Source organism: Staurois parvus, unplaced genomic scaffold, assembly GCF_062004578.1.
Source record: "Staurois parvus isolate SC_StPar_1 unplaced genomic scaffold, SC_StPar_1.0 ptg000719l, whole genome shotgun sequence".
NCBI lineage: Eukaryota > Metazoa > Chordata > Amphibia > Anura > Ranidae > Staurois > Staurois parvus.
Genome location: NW_028318515.1, coordinates 11,715,268 through 11,731,215, shown reverse-complemented (window position 1 = coordinate 11,731,215; position 15,948 = coordinate 11,715,268). Strand labels below are relative to the sequence as shown.

At 40.6% G+C, this 15,948-nt stretch overlaps 1 protein-coding gene across 2 annotated transcripts in view; it reads right to left on the bottom strand.

Moving 5' to 3' along the window:
* Positions 1-15,948, bottom strand: part of ADGRD1 (adhesion G protein-coupled receptor D1) — an 827,296-nt gene that overhangs the window by 713,272 nt on the left and 98,076 nt on the right. For both annotated transcript variants that reach the window (XM_089653751.1, XM_089653752.1), the window contains 2 exons: positions 5,803-5,925; positions 84-329 (listed from right to left, as the gene is read on the bottom strand). In XM_089653751.1, the coding sequence (XP_089509877.1) occupies positions 84-329; positions 5,803-5,925 (369 nt within the window). The remainder of the gene's footprint in view (positions 1-83; positions 330-5,802; positions 5,926-15,948) is intronic.

The following is a 15,948-nucleotide window of genomic DNA, read 5'->3' as shown; positions in this document are numbered from 1 at the left end:
TACCTAAAATAAATAAATAAATATATCTGTTCCTCTATTGGGTTTCTTTGTCAAGAACTAAAATGTTACACAGTGATTAGTACCTGAAGGTTTTATTCTTGCTTTCCAGACCTTGGAGTCCTCATGTGTATATACCTCAACATAGCCTTCACTCTCATCTGAGTAGATTTGAAAACCATGGGAAGTAACTTTCTTCCCAAAGGCCTGTGTCTGTTGGCTCTTAGGGGAATCATCTTGGAAAGATTCTTGGTTGTTACTTTGGTTAATAGGTTTCAGTTGTTTCTTTGGTGACAGGTCCTGAATCTTCCAGAAAAAGGAAAATGTAACACCTGATGTTCAGAGAGAAATAACAAGTCACAGAAAATAAGAAGACAGGAAGGTTTTTGAAAAATATATTAGACTATGAAGCATTTTAGGTTATTAGCAAGTTAAACTGCATAAATTAGCAATTCTTTCCAATAGAAATACATTTTGGAAGTATACCTTTCTTGATTAGGTATTGCTTCCATTGTGTACCAATCATCTCTGGGTTGTTGTTAACGCTAGGAACATGGAGTACATGATCTGCATCTTTTTCCAGGTGCCCTTTGTCCTTACACCATGACTGCCTGCCACTGCAGTAGCCAGTTTTTCCCCCACTATGCTGCCTATCAGGGCAATAGAATTCAGAGCAGAAGGAAGCATCACTAGGCCCCTCCTTGGCTTGGAAATCTCACATTACTCAAGCCATGTCACAAGTTGAGGGCAAACCTGGGAGAAATCCCTTGCTTGCCATGCCACAATTGAGGTCTGGTGACTACAGGGAGAAAGAGAGGAGGGGATTGTGTGGAGGGCCATAATGTCCTGGCTGCTGGGGGAGGGGTGCCAAAGATTTGTTTTGGAATGGAAGGATTTGTGCTCAGAGGAAAGACTTTGTGGGATGATAACTTGCTGGCAGGTAATATTTTTTGAAGGGTGGAGGCTTGCTCCAAGAGGAGATATTTGGGGGAAGCAGATTTGCGCTTGTAGGATGGATTTCAACAAAAAAAACAGAAAACTATAATGGAAGAAGGGAAGAGTTTTTTATCATTTTTGCTTGGGAAGAATTTTACCTTGCAGAAGGAATTTGTGCTTTGTTGGCATCATGCAGAATAGTGTTGGATTTTTTTGGTGAGGAGAGGGGCTTTTTGCTGAGGAGAGGATTGCTTGATTGGGGGACATTTTTGACAACCCTGACCACTGCATTCTGTGCATTACACACTTCTGATCCCTACACTCTGTTCATTATGTACCACTGACCCCTGCACTCTGTGCATTACACACTCCTAACCCCTGCACTTTGTTCAATATGTACCACTGACCCCTGAACTCTGTACTTTATATACCCTTGCCCCGTGAACACTGTGCATTACACACCCCTGACCCCTGTGCTCTGTGCATTGTATACCACTGCTCCCTGAAGTCTGTTCATTGCCCACCCCTGAACCCTGTACTTTATGTACCACTACTTCCTAAACTCTGAGCATTACTGACATCCGTGACCCTTGCACTCTTGCGGTATACACTTCAGACCACTGGACTTTGTGCATTATACACTACTGACCTCTGCACTCTGTGTTTAACACATCCCTGTACCTGGGAGTTTTACAGTTAGAGTGGGTATAGTAAGGAATCGCCCCATTTTAAAATAATTACATTTTGTTGCTTTGCATCCTGAAATGAAGACTGACACAGTTTTCATTTAATCCAGCTGTATTTACTCCATATAACACCGACATGTCAGAAAAAAATTCAAAAACAGAATCACTGAGTTGGAAAAAAGGATTACTCCCTTGTGTCAGTATTTTGTTGAACCACCTTTTGCATTAATTACAGCCTTTGGGATATGTCTCTACTAGACTTTGCAATAATTGCCTTCTCTTCTGCTCAAGTTCAAAGTTTAGTTAAAATTATGGTGACCGTTTGTGGACTGCAGTTTTCAAGTAATTCCACAGATTTTCATTGGGGTTTAAGTCTGGGCTCTGACTTGGCCATGCAAGGTCATTCACCTTTTTCTCCTTCAACCAGTGTGATCATTTTTGGTGTGTGCTTTGGGTCATTGTCAGATTGGAAGGTAAACCTTCCCATTGACGACTTTCTGGCAGAGGGCAGCAGATTGTGACGGTATTTTGTCCCATCCATTCTTCCTACATTCCTGACAAGTGCCCCACTCCCTGCTGCAGAGAATCACCCCTATAACAGGATATCACCACCCCCATGCTTTACTGCAGGAATGGTGTTATTTGGATGGTGATCTGTATTAGATTTCTGCTAGACATATCGTTTAGTGTTGAGGTCAATTAATTTAATTTTAGCCTCATCTGACCATAACACCTTTTTCACGTGGCCTCGGAATCTTCAAGGTGCATTTTGGCAAAGCTCAGTCATAACTGCATGTGGCTTTTCTTGAGGAGTGGCTTTTTCCTTGCAAACTTCCCATAAAAGCCACATTTGTTGAGGAAATATGTGGAGTCAAAAATTTCTGCAAGTTGCTGTAGGCGTCCTGGTTCTTTCATCCAGTTTGCAGCGACATCCAGATCCAGGGAGGGTCTGTGTTGTACCAAATATCTTCCACTTCTTAAAGTGGTTGTACAGGCTGAAGGTTTTTTACCTTCATGCATACTATGCATGATGGTAAAAAACCTTCTTTGTGAAGCAGCTCCCCCAGCCCCTCAATACTTACCTGAGCCTCATTGCGATCCAGCAATGTAAATGACAGCCTTGGCTGCCCTGGGTCTCTGCTTCCTCATTGGCTGAGTCATTGACTCCTGCTGCTGTCAATCACAGCTAGTCAGCCAATAAGGAGAGGGGGGCGGGCCAAGCCACGGCTCCGTGTGTGAATGAACACACGGAGCAGCAGGTGCCCCATAGAAAGCTGCTGGGGCACCCAACAGACAGGAGGAGCCAGAAGAGCCTGCAGGGGACCCGAGAAGAGGAGGATCCAGGCTGCTCTGTGCAAAACCACTGCACTCAGTAGGTAAGTATAGGCATGGGGGTTTTTTTACAAAAAAAAATGAACCTTTAGATTTGCTTTAATAATAGACACTGATAAAGCCTTGAAATTCTTTTGTATCCATCTCCTGACTTGTGCCTGTCCACAACCAGAGAACCTTTGACAGTGCCTTGTCACCCATAGTTGATTGTTTGCTTCATCTGCACTACCAGGGAAAGCTCTTTTCATGCTAAGCTAAGCAAAATGACCACTGCTGATCAGGGACGGACTGACCATTTGGAAACTCAGGCATTGCCCGAGGGCCCGGGGTCAGTTGGGGGCCCCATGAGATGCCCCTGGTACCTTTTTCATAGGCTTTTTTGAGTTTGGGCAGGGACACAGGGGTCCCATGATCCCCTATTGCCCGGGGGCCCCATGAGTTGTCAATCCACCCCTGCTGCTGATCACACTTGGATGTTATACGAGTAAATACAGCTGGGTAAAACACAAACTGTGTCTGTCTGTACCCCAGCACTCTGTATATTACACTCCTCTGACCCCTGCATTTTGTGCATTACACACTCCTGATGCCTGGACTTTGTGCATTACATACTCCTAAACCCTGCACTCTGTACATTACATATCCAGATCCCTGCACCCTGTGCAATATGTACTCCTGAACCTAGGACTCTGTGTGTTACATACTCCTGACCTCAGCATAATGTGTTTTACTTTCTTTTGACCCCTGCACTCTTTGCATTACACACACTTAGCCACTGTACTCATTTAAAGCATATTTTATGGGTACAAAGACTTTGACATATCTGTGCCATGCATACAGTGAGTAGGATCAGGTTTTATTAAACAATACCCCTTTAAACCCCTCCCACTGCTAACACAATTTTTCCACATCCACTGTTCACTGTGTCATGCTAGGTACAATCCTATCAATGTCCATGAATCAATCAATGTTTTTAAATACATGTTTAAATTGTTTTATAAATAAAATAAAAAAAAAAATAAACCAATGTGCAGAACAGTGGACAAGAAAAGAGTGAATACCCAAAAATCCATTTTAACTGATCCGCTTCTGTGATCTTGGGCCTGTTGCCATTCTGTCTATTTTTATTTGCTTATTAAAAGATTATTACTAATTGATACCAGCCCATCACACCAGGCATACAGGCTGCTAATTATATTTAGGCTCTCCACCCTACCCTTTTTTATTGAAGCAAAACCCCAGGCAAATATTTTTTATGAAATGTTCTGTGTAATAAATAGTTGACTCCCATGAAGTGCATGCCACCTCCAGGATCACTGCCCCTCCTTTGCTATTGACACTAAAGCTTTTGCTATATTTCCAGAGCCACAGCTCTCATACACAGAAGCTACAGTATACTGTCTTTTATTCACCCTTCCTCTCCCCTTTTCCATTCCTAGAATGCTTTGTATTCTGTGAATGATTCTTAATATATACATACATTTTATTTCACCTGAAATTTCACTTTCTCAACTCTATTAATATTCCATAATTTATGCTGTGAGGAAATTACGTCCATAAGAAGTGATTATACCGATGTATAAAAGGATACCTATCAGACTCCAAACATGCTACAATGTTACAATGTCCAGCAGGGTAATGAAACACATTAAACTTCCTAACTGGAATGTGCATAAGAGCTATATCACATTTGGTGCCTATGAAATCGTAATATTATTCTGCTCAATAAGATGTTGGTTGTCAAATTGCAAAACCTTGTTATCTGGAAATATAGATATAGTTAGCATAAATGGCCCTGAGAATGTCTTCTGGAGCATCAGAAACACATTAAGGCTGCTTTAACACCCCTTAAGCACACCCCTCAGACCCTTTGATTGGTTATCATAATTCTGTAAATGTCCTTTTCAGGGTCCTAAAAACTTGGCTGCAATTTTCAGTTTGGAAACTCTTGTTGACCATCAAAACTATGAAAGAATGTTAAGTGTCATTTATAAGAGTCAGTGACTTTAACACATTAAATTAGACTCACTCTGCAAATGAACTGAAACCAGGGACAAGGCTTACTTTGTTAGGTATTTTGTCATTTGCAATCACATGTTTTACTGTTGCTTTTTAAAAAAAATATTTTCACACATTCTTTTTCTTTTCTTTAAAACAATAGTCTAAAATCTTTAGGCTGAATCTAAAAATGTTCTAACCTGAAATTAAAGAACGTATTACCTCTTTGAAGAAAGCTACATATAGTAAATTTAGAAAGTCAGAGCTGCAACAGCAGATGCTGTGAACAGTGCGTGTTTCTGTTAAAATATGTGAATTGTAGAACAGTTTGCTGAAAAACCTCTGTGCAGAATGCGGCTGAGAGTGTAATGTCACCTCAATACTCATCTTAACTGCTAACAAAACTATGTTGTTAGAAGCTGTATATGCCATAAGGTACTATTGAGTTAGTCCATAGTAGAATTGGATAGTAGAGCACTAAAATAATTAGTATTTTTCTTTGTTTTCTTTTTGCTGTGTCTGTTCACTTCTAGATACTTGTAGGTAAATTCAGTTCCAGAACTGTTGGAGATGGGGGGGTGTCAAAAACGCCCTGTAGCTCAATTTGTAGGCTGATTGACTATACAGTTTAAGAAGTGCTTTCCATATACTTTATATTGCAAAGAGAAACATGTTTGCTGTCTCCAAATACATAGTGTGGGGTTAAGTTTTGTATCAACATTCCAGTAACTTGGTTTTAAACAAGAGTGGCTAATAAACTTTGTTCCCAGGAGGGCAGCATGTTTTTAAGCACCTCCCTTATCTGCTGGACCTGCTTGGTTAACACACCGAGTATACCTAGTTAGATGCTAACCTTCTGGTCCACACAAATTTGGGTCACTAATGCAGGAGTTTTTTGAACTTCCAAAGTACAGGAGGGTAACTCCTTTCTGCTCATTAAATGCAATGCCGTGATTGATTGTTCCTTCCACAATATCTGGGGAAAGAAGAAAATATTTTAGTATAAAAATCTCTTTGTTCTTGCTTCACATCAAATACAAGTTCAAAAACATCCTCTAATATAAACACTTAGGTCATATGCACAAACGTTTAATTGAGTTTAACGCACTCTGAGTATATTTTTAATTATGCTAGAATTGCCAATACACAATTCTAAAAAATTTGGATTTCAGCAAGTTCAGCAGAAGATTCAACATGTGTATTGGATTAATATGTATCCATATTTGACTTCCTTATCTGTTTGCCAAATATCCATGTGTTTTTCTTCCGGTTCTTATAAATGCAAATACTGCACCTTCAGGGTTTGTAATATCCCGTTCCTGTTATGTCTTTTCTGCGCAGTGTATATTTCCTATAGTTCACTTACTCAAGCTGAATATTTAAGGCAGCTGTCTTTAATATTTGCAGTCAGCATATTGGTAAAGTACAGCTCAAGCCTAAAGTGGAACTAAAGCTGTAAAAAAACATTTGCTACATTGAAGGTCTTTGTGTTTAAAAGACTGTATTTTCTACCAAAAACTAATTTACTTTTCTCCTAGATATTTTTTTTTTGTGCGTGTGTATATTTATAAGATGTCAAGAATGAAGCCAGGTACCAAGATTTTGTGACTCCATTGTGCATTTGCAAAAATTGCATCATCAGTGACTGCCCAACGGCTGAATAAAGAAAATTCCAGTCTGGAAGAAGTGCTGTAAAGTATGGCAGCAGCAGTGACGGAGCAATGACTATGAAACTTTATGCCAAGAGTACTAGCACCCCAATGAAAGCTTAGTTCCACTTTACTATGGTATATCAATATGCATGGTAGCCACAATTTTAGTTGTGTTTCACTTAGTGGTTACAATATGGGCTGTATTTCATGAAGTAGTTACAACACTTAGTGGTTACAATATGGGCTGTATTTCATGAAGTAGTTACAATCTGACCCATGCTTTAAATTATAGTTACAAGCTGAGCTGTGTTCCACATTTTTAGGTGCCCAGCTCTAATCGACTGTACTTTTCCACTGGTGTACTTCAAGAGCATGAAGGTTGTACATGGACCTCCTGGAAATTTACCAGACTCTAGACTCCTGCCTAAGTTTTCTTGTGGATAGTCCAACTCTGGTCATGAGTATGTTATCAAAAGGCACAACGACCCATATGATGCTTTTATTATATCCTTTTTCAGTTAAATAAAGATAGTCCATATTTAGAATTCAATAAGCACTGATTATCACTGAATAAATAACTTTATCCATACAAATACTGAAGCCTGTAGAGAACTGAAACATAGATATTGCTAGGAATAACCACCTAGACATTTGTATGTGTTTATACCTGTGCTTATGATATACAATGGGGTTGATTTTCTAAAGCTGGAGAGTGCCAAATCTGGTGCAGCTGTGCATGGTAAAAAATCAGCTTCTGACTTCAGCTTACTCATTTAAGCTTTGACTTAAACCTGAAAGCCAATTGGTTTCTATGTAAAGCTGCACCAGATTGTGCACTCTCCAGCTTTAAAAAAATCACCCCCAATACCTTTCAGAAATGGTTATCCAGTCTCATTGTATCATCAGAGCCATAAAGTATTTGATGTTTCTGCATTTATCATGGTAGGGAAGACCCATTCACATCCATAGTTGGTTTCTCAAAAATGTTTGCAAACATAGCAGAAGGATAACCTGATAAAACCTGAACTTTTAAAAATGTTTCTTTATTGTAAGCAGTTGTAACTAATGTCAGATAGGCCACCTCACCACCTGCTGACAATTACTTTGCTGAATTCCCCTGCCACTATGTTCATCTGCCAGAACCCTCAGAAAAGTAGCGATATCTGGGTATGAAGGAGCCTTTGACTTTCTTTTCTTACATATCAGTATGCAGTGCTGGGGCCTGCGTGGCCAAGTAGCAGGTCCACACAGTGTAATTTGAGGAAAGGAAGAGGGTTATTAACCCTGTATAGGCTCCAACACAGACCATCATCGAGCTTACAAAAGGATTAGATTCAAAGCACCAGCAGTGGAACAGAGTGGTGGGAGAGTGCTTATGTAAGTATCAGTGACCTGAGTTTGCCTGCCAAAAGAAATAGTCCCTTTTTCCTGAATGGGCACAGTTACAGATTATTTTTAAGGAACAATAAGCTATGCAATAATCATTACAAACTGACTTTTACATTCAAAATAACCCCCAACCAATTGAAATCAATATGTGTGCCGTATATTCATCCAACGAATGTCTTATGTGAGTTGTGTATTAAGTAGAAACAATAAATAAATATAATGCAGTTTCAGTACTAGTACTGTTGGGGATGAAAGGAAGCAAGTCTTCCTATAGGTATATTGTACATATGAGGTAGAAAGCTCCTATAACAAAGAACGATAAGAGCTTTTTCTGGAGAGAACTGCTGTGTGTGTTTTGCGTGGTGTGTGTGACAAGAATATTTCCTACACAACTCTACAAGAAGCTGTGTTGCTTGGCATATATCATAGAGGTGAATGCTGTGACATTTTAAAATAGGAAAATTGTGGTTTGTTAAAATAGCCATCTGGCAATGCATGCATTACCTTTTATGCATACACTATAAGGTCAATGACAGAAGTGAAATATCTCATGAGTAATGACAGTGGAATAACAAACAAAATCAAACATTAAAATAACAGGATTTTTTGCTGAAACTCTATAACCAAGTTTTATAAATTACTTTATATTTTTATAGAATAATTACAGGAATGGTATATTTTTACATATTTACATTGATCCAGCTTGGACTAGTGTAACCGTGCATATACAATACCTGGCCAATGCCCCTGGAAGCTGGAAATGACTGAAGTAGACACCGCTACTCCAGTGATCTCCACTTGATACCGGGTCCTGTACTGATGCATTCTGAATACAGAAGGTCAACTGCTCAGCATAGGCACCAGTCAAAGAATGCTTTGTATTTTCTGAATGGATGCTCTCCATCTCATCCAATCAGATATTGCTTTACATTCATTCAGAAAATGCAACGCATTCTCTGAATGGTGCTTGTGCCAAGGCACCAACCTCCTGTGTTCACAATGCAGCAAGCCGGCTCAGCACAGAACCTGGAAGCAAGTGAAGATCACAGAGGAACTATGTAAAATTATACCATGTCTGGAATTATTCTTTGAAATATCTTAATATGTTACATTGACTGTGCATTAGGAGAATTGCAGCTAAAATACAAGTTGCTTTTGATGAAAAAGAACACTTATTCCAATCATTGAACCTCTTGGTCAAAACACAAAAATAAAGAGAGATCATAAGGTTCCCAAGTCAATGTTGACTAAAAACACTAGACTCGATGAAAAAAAAAAAAAGGAAAATTCAAGTTTAGTTTCCAGAGATCTGATATACACTCCTATGAGTATACAAAGAGAGGACAGGAGAGATAATTGTCAGACTACTTAGGTATTGACAATAAAGCGAAGATGTTTAACCTACACTGCAAACACATGTATTGCAAAGAGCAACTCTGTAGTAACAGACATAAAACTGTCTGGCACAGTTATATTACATAGCTTTTCAATCTTTAAGCCGCCATTATAAAATGTACACACACACAGTAATTTGTAGTCAGCTTTTTAATTTGAAGACATTAATCAACCAACCATTTGCCAAATGGGAACAGCCGTTTTCTGTATATTTGAACATATAAAACTGCCACAAATAACCCAGGCTTGTCTTGAAATAAATTCCTGGCAGACTGAGAGCAAAGGATGCCATTTCATACTTGCGCAAACAGGTTTTACGTGCATGGAGATGTATTCATCTAAAGCAGAATATATGTAGATCAGGCTGTTTAACTGCACAATCTAACTCTTTGGGCTTGCATTTTAGCAAAACGTTTTTAGCTGAGGGAAATGAAGATTAGTCTTGACGAGTGCTAGAATATCTATTAGTTTTTATAATGGTTCAGTGTTTATAATAATTTCTTAATCACAATAGGTTTTTCGGTATTAAAGGTTTCATGTACGCCAGCATTGTACATACAGAGTTTGACAGCAGGTACGTTGTTCTACTTTCATCAGCTCATTACCTTCAATTATAGCAAGGTTTTTTTTGTACAAAAGTCAAGCTAGGAGACAATTTGCCAAGCCCAGGGACACCGTTTTGTGCAGTTTGTGACTGATAAAGTGTAAGTCTTTAAATGTATATATACGTATAAGCTTAAGGCACCCCTGCTCTTTGTTAAGAGCTTTGTAGGTTGACAAATGGCAGAGATGCCTGAAACTTTTGAACCTTCATGAGCAATTAGTTATGTGGGTGGTTGTTAGGGGAAACACCTGGTTGTGTGCATAGATCATTCTCTGGATGGTGCTGTCCACCCTTTTAACCATTTTAGATCATTCTCTGGATGGTGCTGTCCACCCTTTTAACCCTTTAGATCATTCTCTGGATGGTGCTGTCCACCCTTTTAACCCTTTTAGATCATTCTCTGGATGGTGCTGTCCACCCTTTTAACCATTTTAGATCATTCTCTGAATGGTGCTGTCCACCCTTTTAACCCTTTTAGATCATTCTCTGGATGGTGCTGTCCACCCTTTTAACCATTTTAGATCATTCTCTGGATGGTGCTGTCCACCCTTTTAACCCATTTAGATCATTCTCTGGATGGTGCTGTCCACCCTTTTAACCATTTTAGATAACTCTCTGGATGGTGCTGTCCACCCTTTTAACCCATTTAGATCATTCTCTGGATGGTGCTGTCCACCCTTTTAACCATTTTAGATAACTCTCTGGATGGTGCTGTCCACCCTTTTAACCCTTTTAGATCATTCTCTGGATGGTGCTGTCCACCCCTTTTAACCATTTTAGATCATTCTCGGGATGGTGCTGTCCACCTTTTTAACCCCGTTAAATCATTCTCTGGATGGTGCTGTCCGCCCTTTTAACCATTTTAGATCATTCTCTGGATGGTGCTGTCCACCCTTTTAACCCTTTTAGATCATTCTCTGGATGGTGCTGTCCACCCTTTTAACCATTTTAGATCATTCTCTGGATGGTGCTGTCCACCCTTTTAACCATTTTAGATAATTCTCTGGATGGTGCTGTCCACCCTTTTAAACTGTATTACTTGCAATAACAGTGGGTTCAGTGTAAATCATGCATTGCATAACATCATGTTTTAAAGTATAACAACCTCACGCATTGGTATTTGTCCATGCAGGCCAATAAAAAATGGCAATAGATGGTGCTGTTTAGGGATATAAGGCCTGTTAGGTATTAAGCTAAACAAGCAATCCATCTCTTAGGAACAAGGCAGGAATTATCAGAGCCTTGTGTAGGGTTGCCACCTCTTCCCTTTAAAACCAAACACGTATTAATTGCACAGGTTATGTGGCTGATTAAGATGGTAATTAAACTCACTTAGTGGCTTATCTGCAATAAATTAACCCCAGGACCTGTGTAATTAATATGTGTTTGGCTTTAAAAGGATGAGGTAGCAACCCTAGCCTGGAGGCTGCAAAGCAGTGCTCATGGAAAAAGGGCTTCTTTTCAGAAAAGGTCAATTCTTAAACATATATTGTATGTATATATCATTGTATACTATGATAGCCTTTTAGATTTTCTTTTTTGTAATTGCAAGCATTAATAAAAACTGAACTGCACAGCTATGGTGTTGTGTCTCTAAACGTAATGTTATCATGAACAAAATAAATATAATGCAAGAAAAGAAAGATTAATCTATACTAACACATTTACTCTCCCAATCATGCTGGCATCTTGTGCGTATTAGAAGAATGATGAGTAATAATAGCAAATATGAAATGTGTCATCCTCAGACATAATCCAGTACAAAGATGATTATCCTTATGTTAAACTTTATTAGCATATAAGTGAAAAAAATGTGAAGTGGATGCAAACTACCGTATTTTTTGCTCCATAAGACGCACTCCCCCCCAAGGATGGGGGGAAATGTCTGTGCATCTTATGAAGCGAATATTGACCAGGCCTGACCACCCCTCCCCCCCATCGCAGCCCCTGTGTTAGAATACAGGGCCAACCAGCAGAGAGGGGGCGGGTCCAGGTCCAGAAGCTCCGCTGCCCCGCCCCATGCAGCCTGTATGCTCCAGAGGGAGCTGCTGTAGTAGAAGTTGTCATGTGAATGGGAGCCCCGCCCCCAGACTTCAGAGAGGATGCTGAGCACGGTTGGCCAGGTATGTCCTTCCCCCCATAGACTGCCTGTGGACTGTTATACCAAACCCTGAGCTGTTTTTCACAAACTGTACATCTGTGCATTGCTGAAAAAACTCATCCCCTGTAATATGTCTGCAGTCTCTGGTCATCTCCTTTACTATGTCTGCAGTCTCTGGTCATCTCCTGTACTATGTTTGCAGTCTCTGGTCATCTCGTGTACTATTTCCGCAGTCTCTGGTCATCTCCTGTACTATGTGCGCAGTCTCTGGTCATCTCCTATACTATGTCTGCAGTCTCTGGTCATCTCCTGTACTGTGTCCGCAGTCTCTGGTCATCTCGTGTACTATTTCCGCAGTCTCTGGTCATCTCCTGTACTATGTCCGCAGTCTCTGGTCATCTCCTGTACTATGTCTGCAGTCTCTGGTCATCTCCTGTACTTTGTCCGCAGTCTCTGGTCATCTCGTGTACTATTTCCGCAGTCTCTGGTCATCTCCTATACTATGTCCGCAGTCTCTGGTCATCTCCTGTACTATGTCAGCAGTCTCTGGTCATCTCCTGTATTGTGTCCACAGTCTCTGGTCATCTCCCCTACTGTGTCCGCAGGCTCTGGTCATCTCCTGTACTGTGTCCGCAGTCTCTGGTCATCTCCTGTACTATGTCCGCAGTCTCTGGTCATCCCCTGTACTGTGAAGGAGAACAACAAAAGAGAAGCACACCAACCTTGCGCATTACCTCAGCAACCAAAAATGTATTGAATAAAAGAATGGTACTCACAAACAGCGAATAAAAACAAGCATGTAAGTCCTCAAAGGGACTTTAGAGGCAAGATGCCAATGCGAATCCCATCATGGAGGAAGCCACTCAGTACAGCTGACGCGTTTCGAAGGACATGCCTTCTTCCTCAGAGCTGACTGGACTGAGAGTGTGTGTTCCCATTTATGCCTCCAGACTGAAATAGGGCCCTCCCCAAGGGGATGGGCTGTCCTGGGCAGGGAGGAGGGGCCTGGGTGTCAATCAATTACAATACATGATCATCAAATTTTACATAGAACCATATAAAAATACAATATATATTATATATATATACATATATAAAAGGAAACAAATGGTGCTAAAAAATGCTTAAAAGGTTCATTCATTAATAACTGCGGTTTGTGAATGCATTAATAGATGTTAAAAAATTTAAAAATTCAAAAAATTCATTAATTGACTAATTGCAAATGTTTCAACATTATTATTATTATTGTCATTGCACTGACGGTCAAGTGCATGCACTATATGAAATATATGAAATATAGAAAGAAAGGGGGGGAGGAGAGGACCTCCCGCAGTTGAATGAATCATTCCTGGCCAGTGATTTCACGATTGTTATCACAGAGAGGACAATGCAGCCAAAGTGTTTTGCTACACCTGGTACGATCAATGGTGACAGTGTTGCTTTGAAAATGTATATGATTGAACATAACTGTAGGAGGAGGAATTGCATTCATATGATCCAGCAAAGGGATAGCATCTAAGGATGGTGAGGGGGACGCAGTATGTTCAAAACGAATCCGCATTACCTGTATTGTTGGTGTGTACTGATTGTTCAGCAGCAGAGGGGGAACTTCCCACATGGTGCGGCTATAGATGGAGTCATTCGTGGAACGCACGCCGCTGTGGCGTGGCAGCAGAAGCGCATGCGCAGACCATCTCGCGCCTGCGCACTAAGACGGTATCAGCGCAATCACAATGGCACATAACCAGTGCCCGATGCGCGCGCAGCAGACACCGCTGCTCAAACCCTACAGGGTCCCTAGTTCCTCTTCCCCTACTCGCTGCTGCCCGATCAGATACACACCGAAGGAGTGTGTGTGTATGTGTCTCCGGGTTGCCCACATGCAAAAAATCGTTGGTGCAAATGCCAACTCTTCTAGCTGCAAATCCACCAACGACTCTCTATATAAAGAGTACTTTTAGAGTATACATGTGTATATATATATGTGCGTACCTCCACAACAATACCTAGGCACATGTACATGAATAGATTCGTTCATTGACCTAATTGAGAGAAAAAAAAAAAAAAAAAACACTATACATATCTACATATATAGTGCAAAAAATACATATATATATAAAATATAATAACAGCACAGAAAAAAATATATAGTAAAGGTAATAAAAATAATAATGGTAATCAAATGGTAAAATGGTAAACCAATAGAATGCACACTATTGCATACACCTATGGGAAACACCTACACCCATAACCACATATATAAATGTGTATACCTGTATATATACACATACACAAATTATAAAAACATTGTACAAATAATCTTTTCCACTTTTTATATATGTATATATAATATATATTGTATTTTTATATGGTTCTATGTAAAATTTGATGATCATGTATTGTAATTGATTGACACCCAGGCCCCTCCTCCCTGCCCAGGACAGCCCATCCCCTTGGGGAGGGCCCTATTTCAGTCTGGAGGCATAAATGGGAACACACACTCTCAGTCCAGTCAGCTCTGAGGAAGAAGGCATGTCCTTCGAAACGCGTCAGCTGTACTGAGTGGCTTCCTCCATGATGGGATTCGCATTGGCATCTTGCCTCTAAAGTCCCTTTGAGGACTTACATGCTTGTTTTTATTCGCTGTTTGTGAGTACCATTCTTTTATTCAATAAATTTTTGGTTACTGAGGTAATGCGCAAGGTTGGTGCGCTTCTCTTTTGTTGTTCTCCTTCACAGTTTTGTTTGGGCTTCCCCAGCCTTGATGTGGAGCTGCACGACCTTGTTTATTCCGGTGGTTCCTTTCTTTTTGGAGTTTGATTCCATCTACTCACCACCGGCCTGGGTCCCGGAGCGCAGGAGATATTACATTTGGTTCATCCCCTGTACTGTGTCCGCAGTCTCTGGTTATCTCCTGTACTATGTCAGCAGTCTCTGGTCATCTCCTGTACTATGTCCGCAGTCTCTTATCATCTCCTGTACTATGTAGCCTTGGTTCAGAATATTTTTTTTCTTGTTTTCCTCCTCTAAAACCTAGGTGCATCTTATAGTCAGGTGCGTCTTATGGACCGAAAAATACGGTAATTGTAGCATGCTAAAATGCTATGCTCTTCAGGGACCTGTGTCCTTTGAAGGGACAGGCACCAGACCAGTACATCCATATTTTACCATATGTTTTAAAATCAAGAAGAAATGTTTTTAAATATTGATCAAAATGCATTGTTGTCTATAGTGCCACAGTTATTTGGGGAATGAGTAAGTATTTGGTGCTATTGAATAAAAGATGTATGGTCAGTTTAACAATTATTATTATTATTATACAGTATTTATATAGCGCCAACAGTTCGCTCAGCGCTGTACATTACAATGGGAGACAATACATGAGACAGTACAATAACAATACGATGCGATACACGAGGGGTTCGAGGGCCCTGCTCCTTGGAGCTTACAATCTAGGAGGGAGGGGATAGTGGTACAGGAGGAAAAGCTGTGGGGGATGGAGTGGCAGGAAGAGTGGAGGAGATCGGCAATTAGCAGAGGGCGGGGTAGGCTTCCCTGAAGAGGTAGGTTTTCAGGGTGCGCCTAAAGGAGAGGAGAGTAGGTGATAGTCTGATGGATTGGGGTAGGGAGTGCCAGAGGATGGGTGATGCCCTGGAGAAGTCCTGGAGGCGGGCATGGGAGGAGGAGACCAGGGAACTAGAGAGAAGGAGGTCTTGTGAGGAGCGCAGAGTGCGTTTTGGGTGGTATTTGGATATCAGGTCGGTGATGTAGTTTGGGGCAGAGTTATAGACAGCTTTGTACGTCAGTGTTAGCATTTTGAATTTGATCCGTTGGGCAATCGGAAGACAGTGGAGGGAA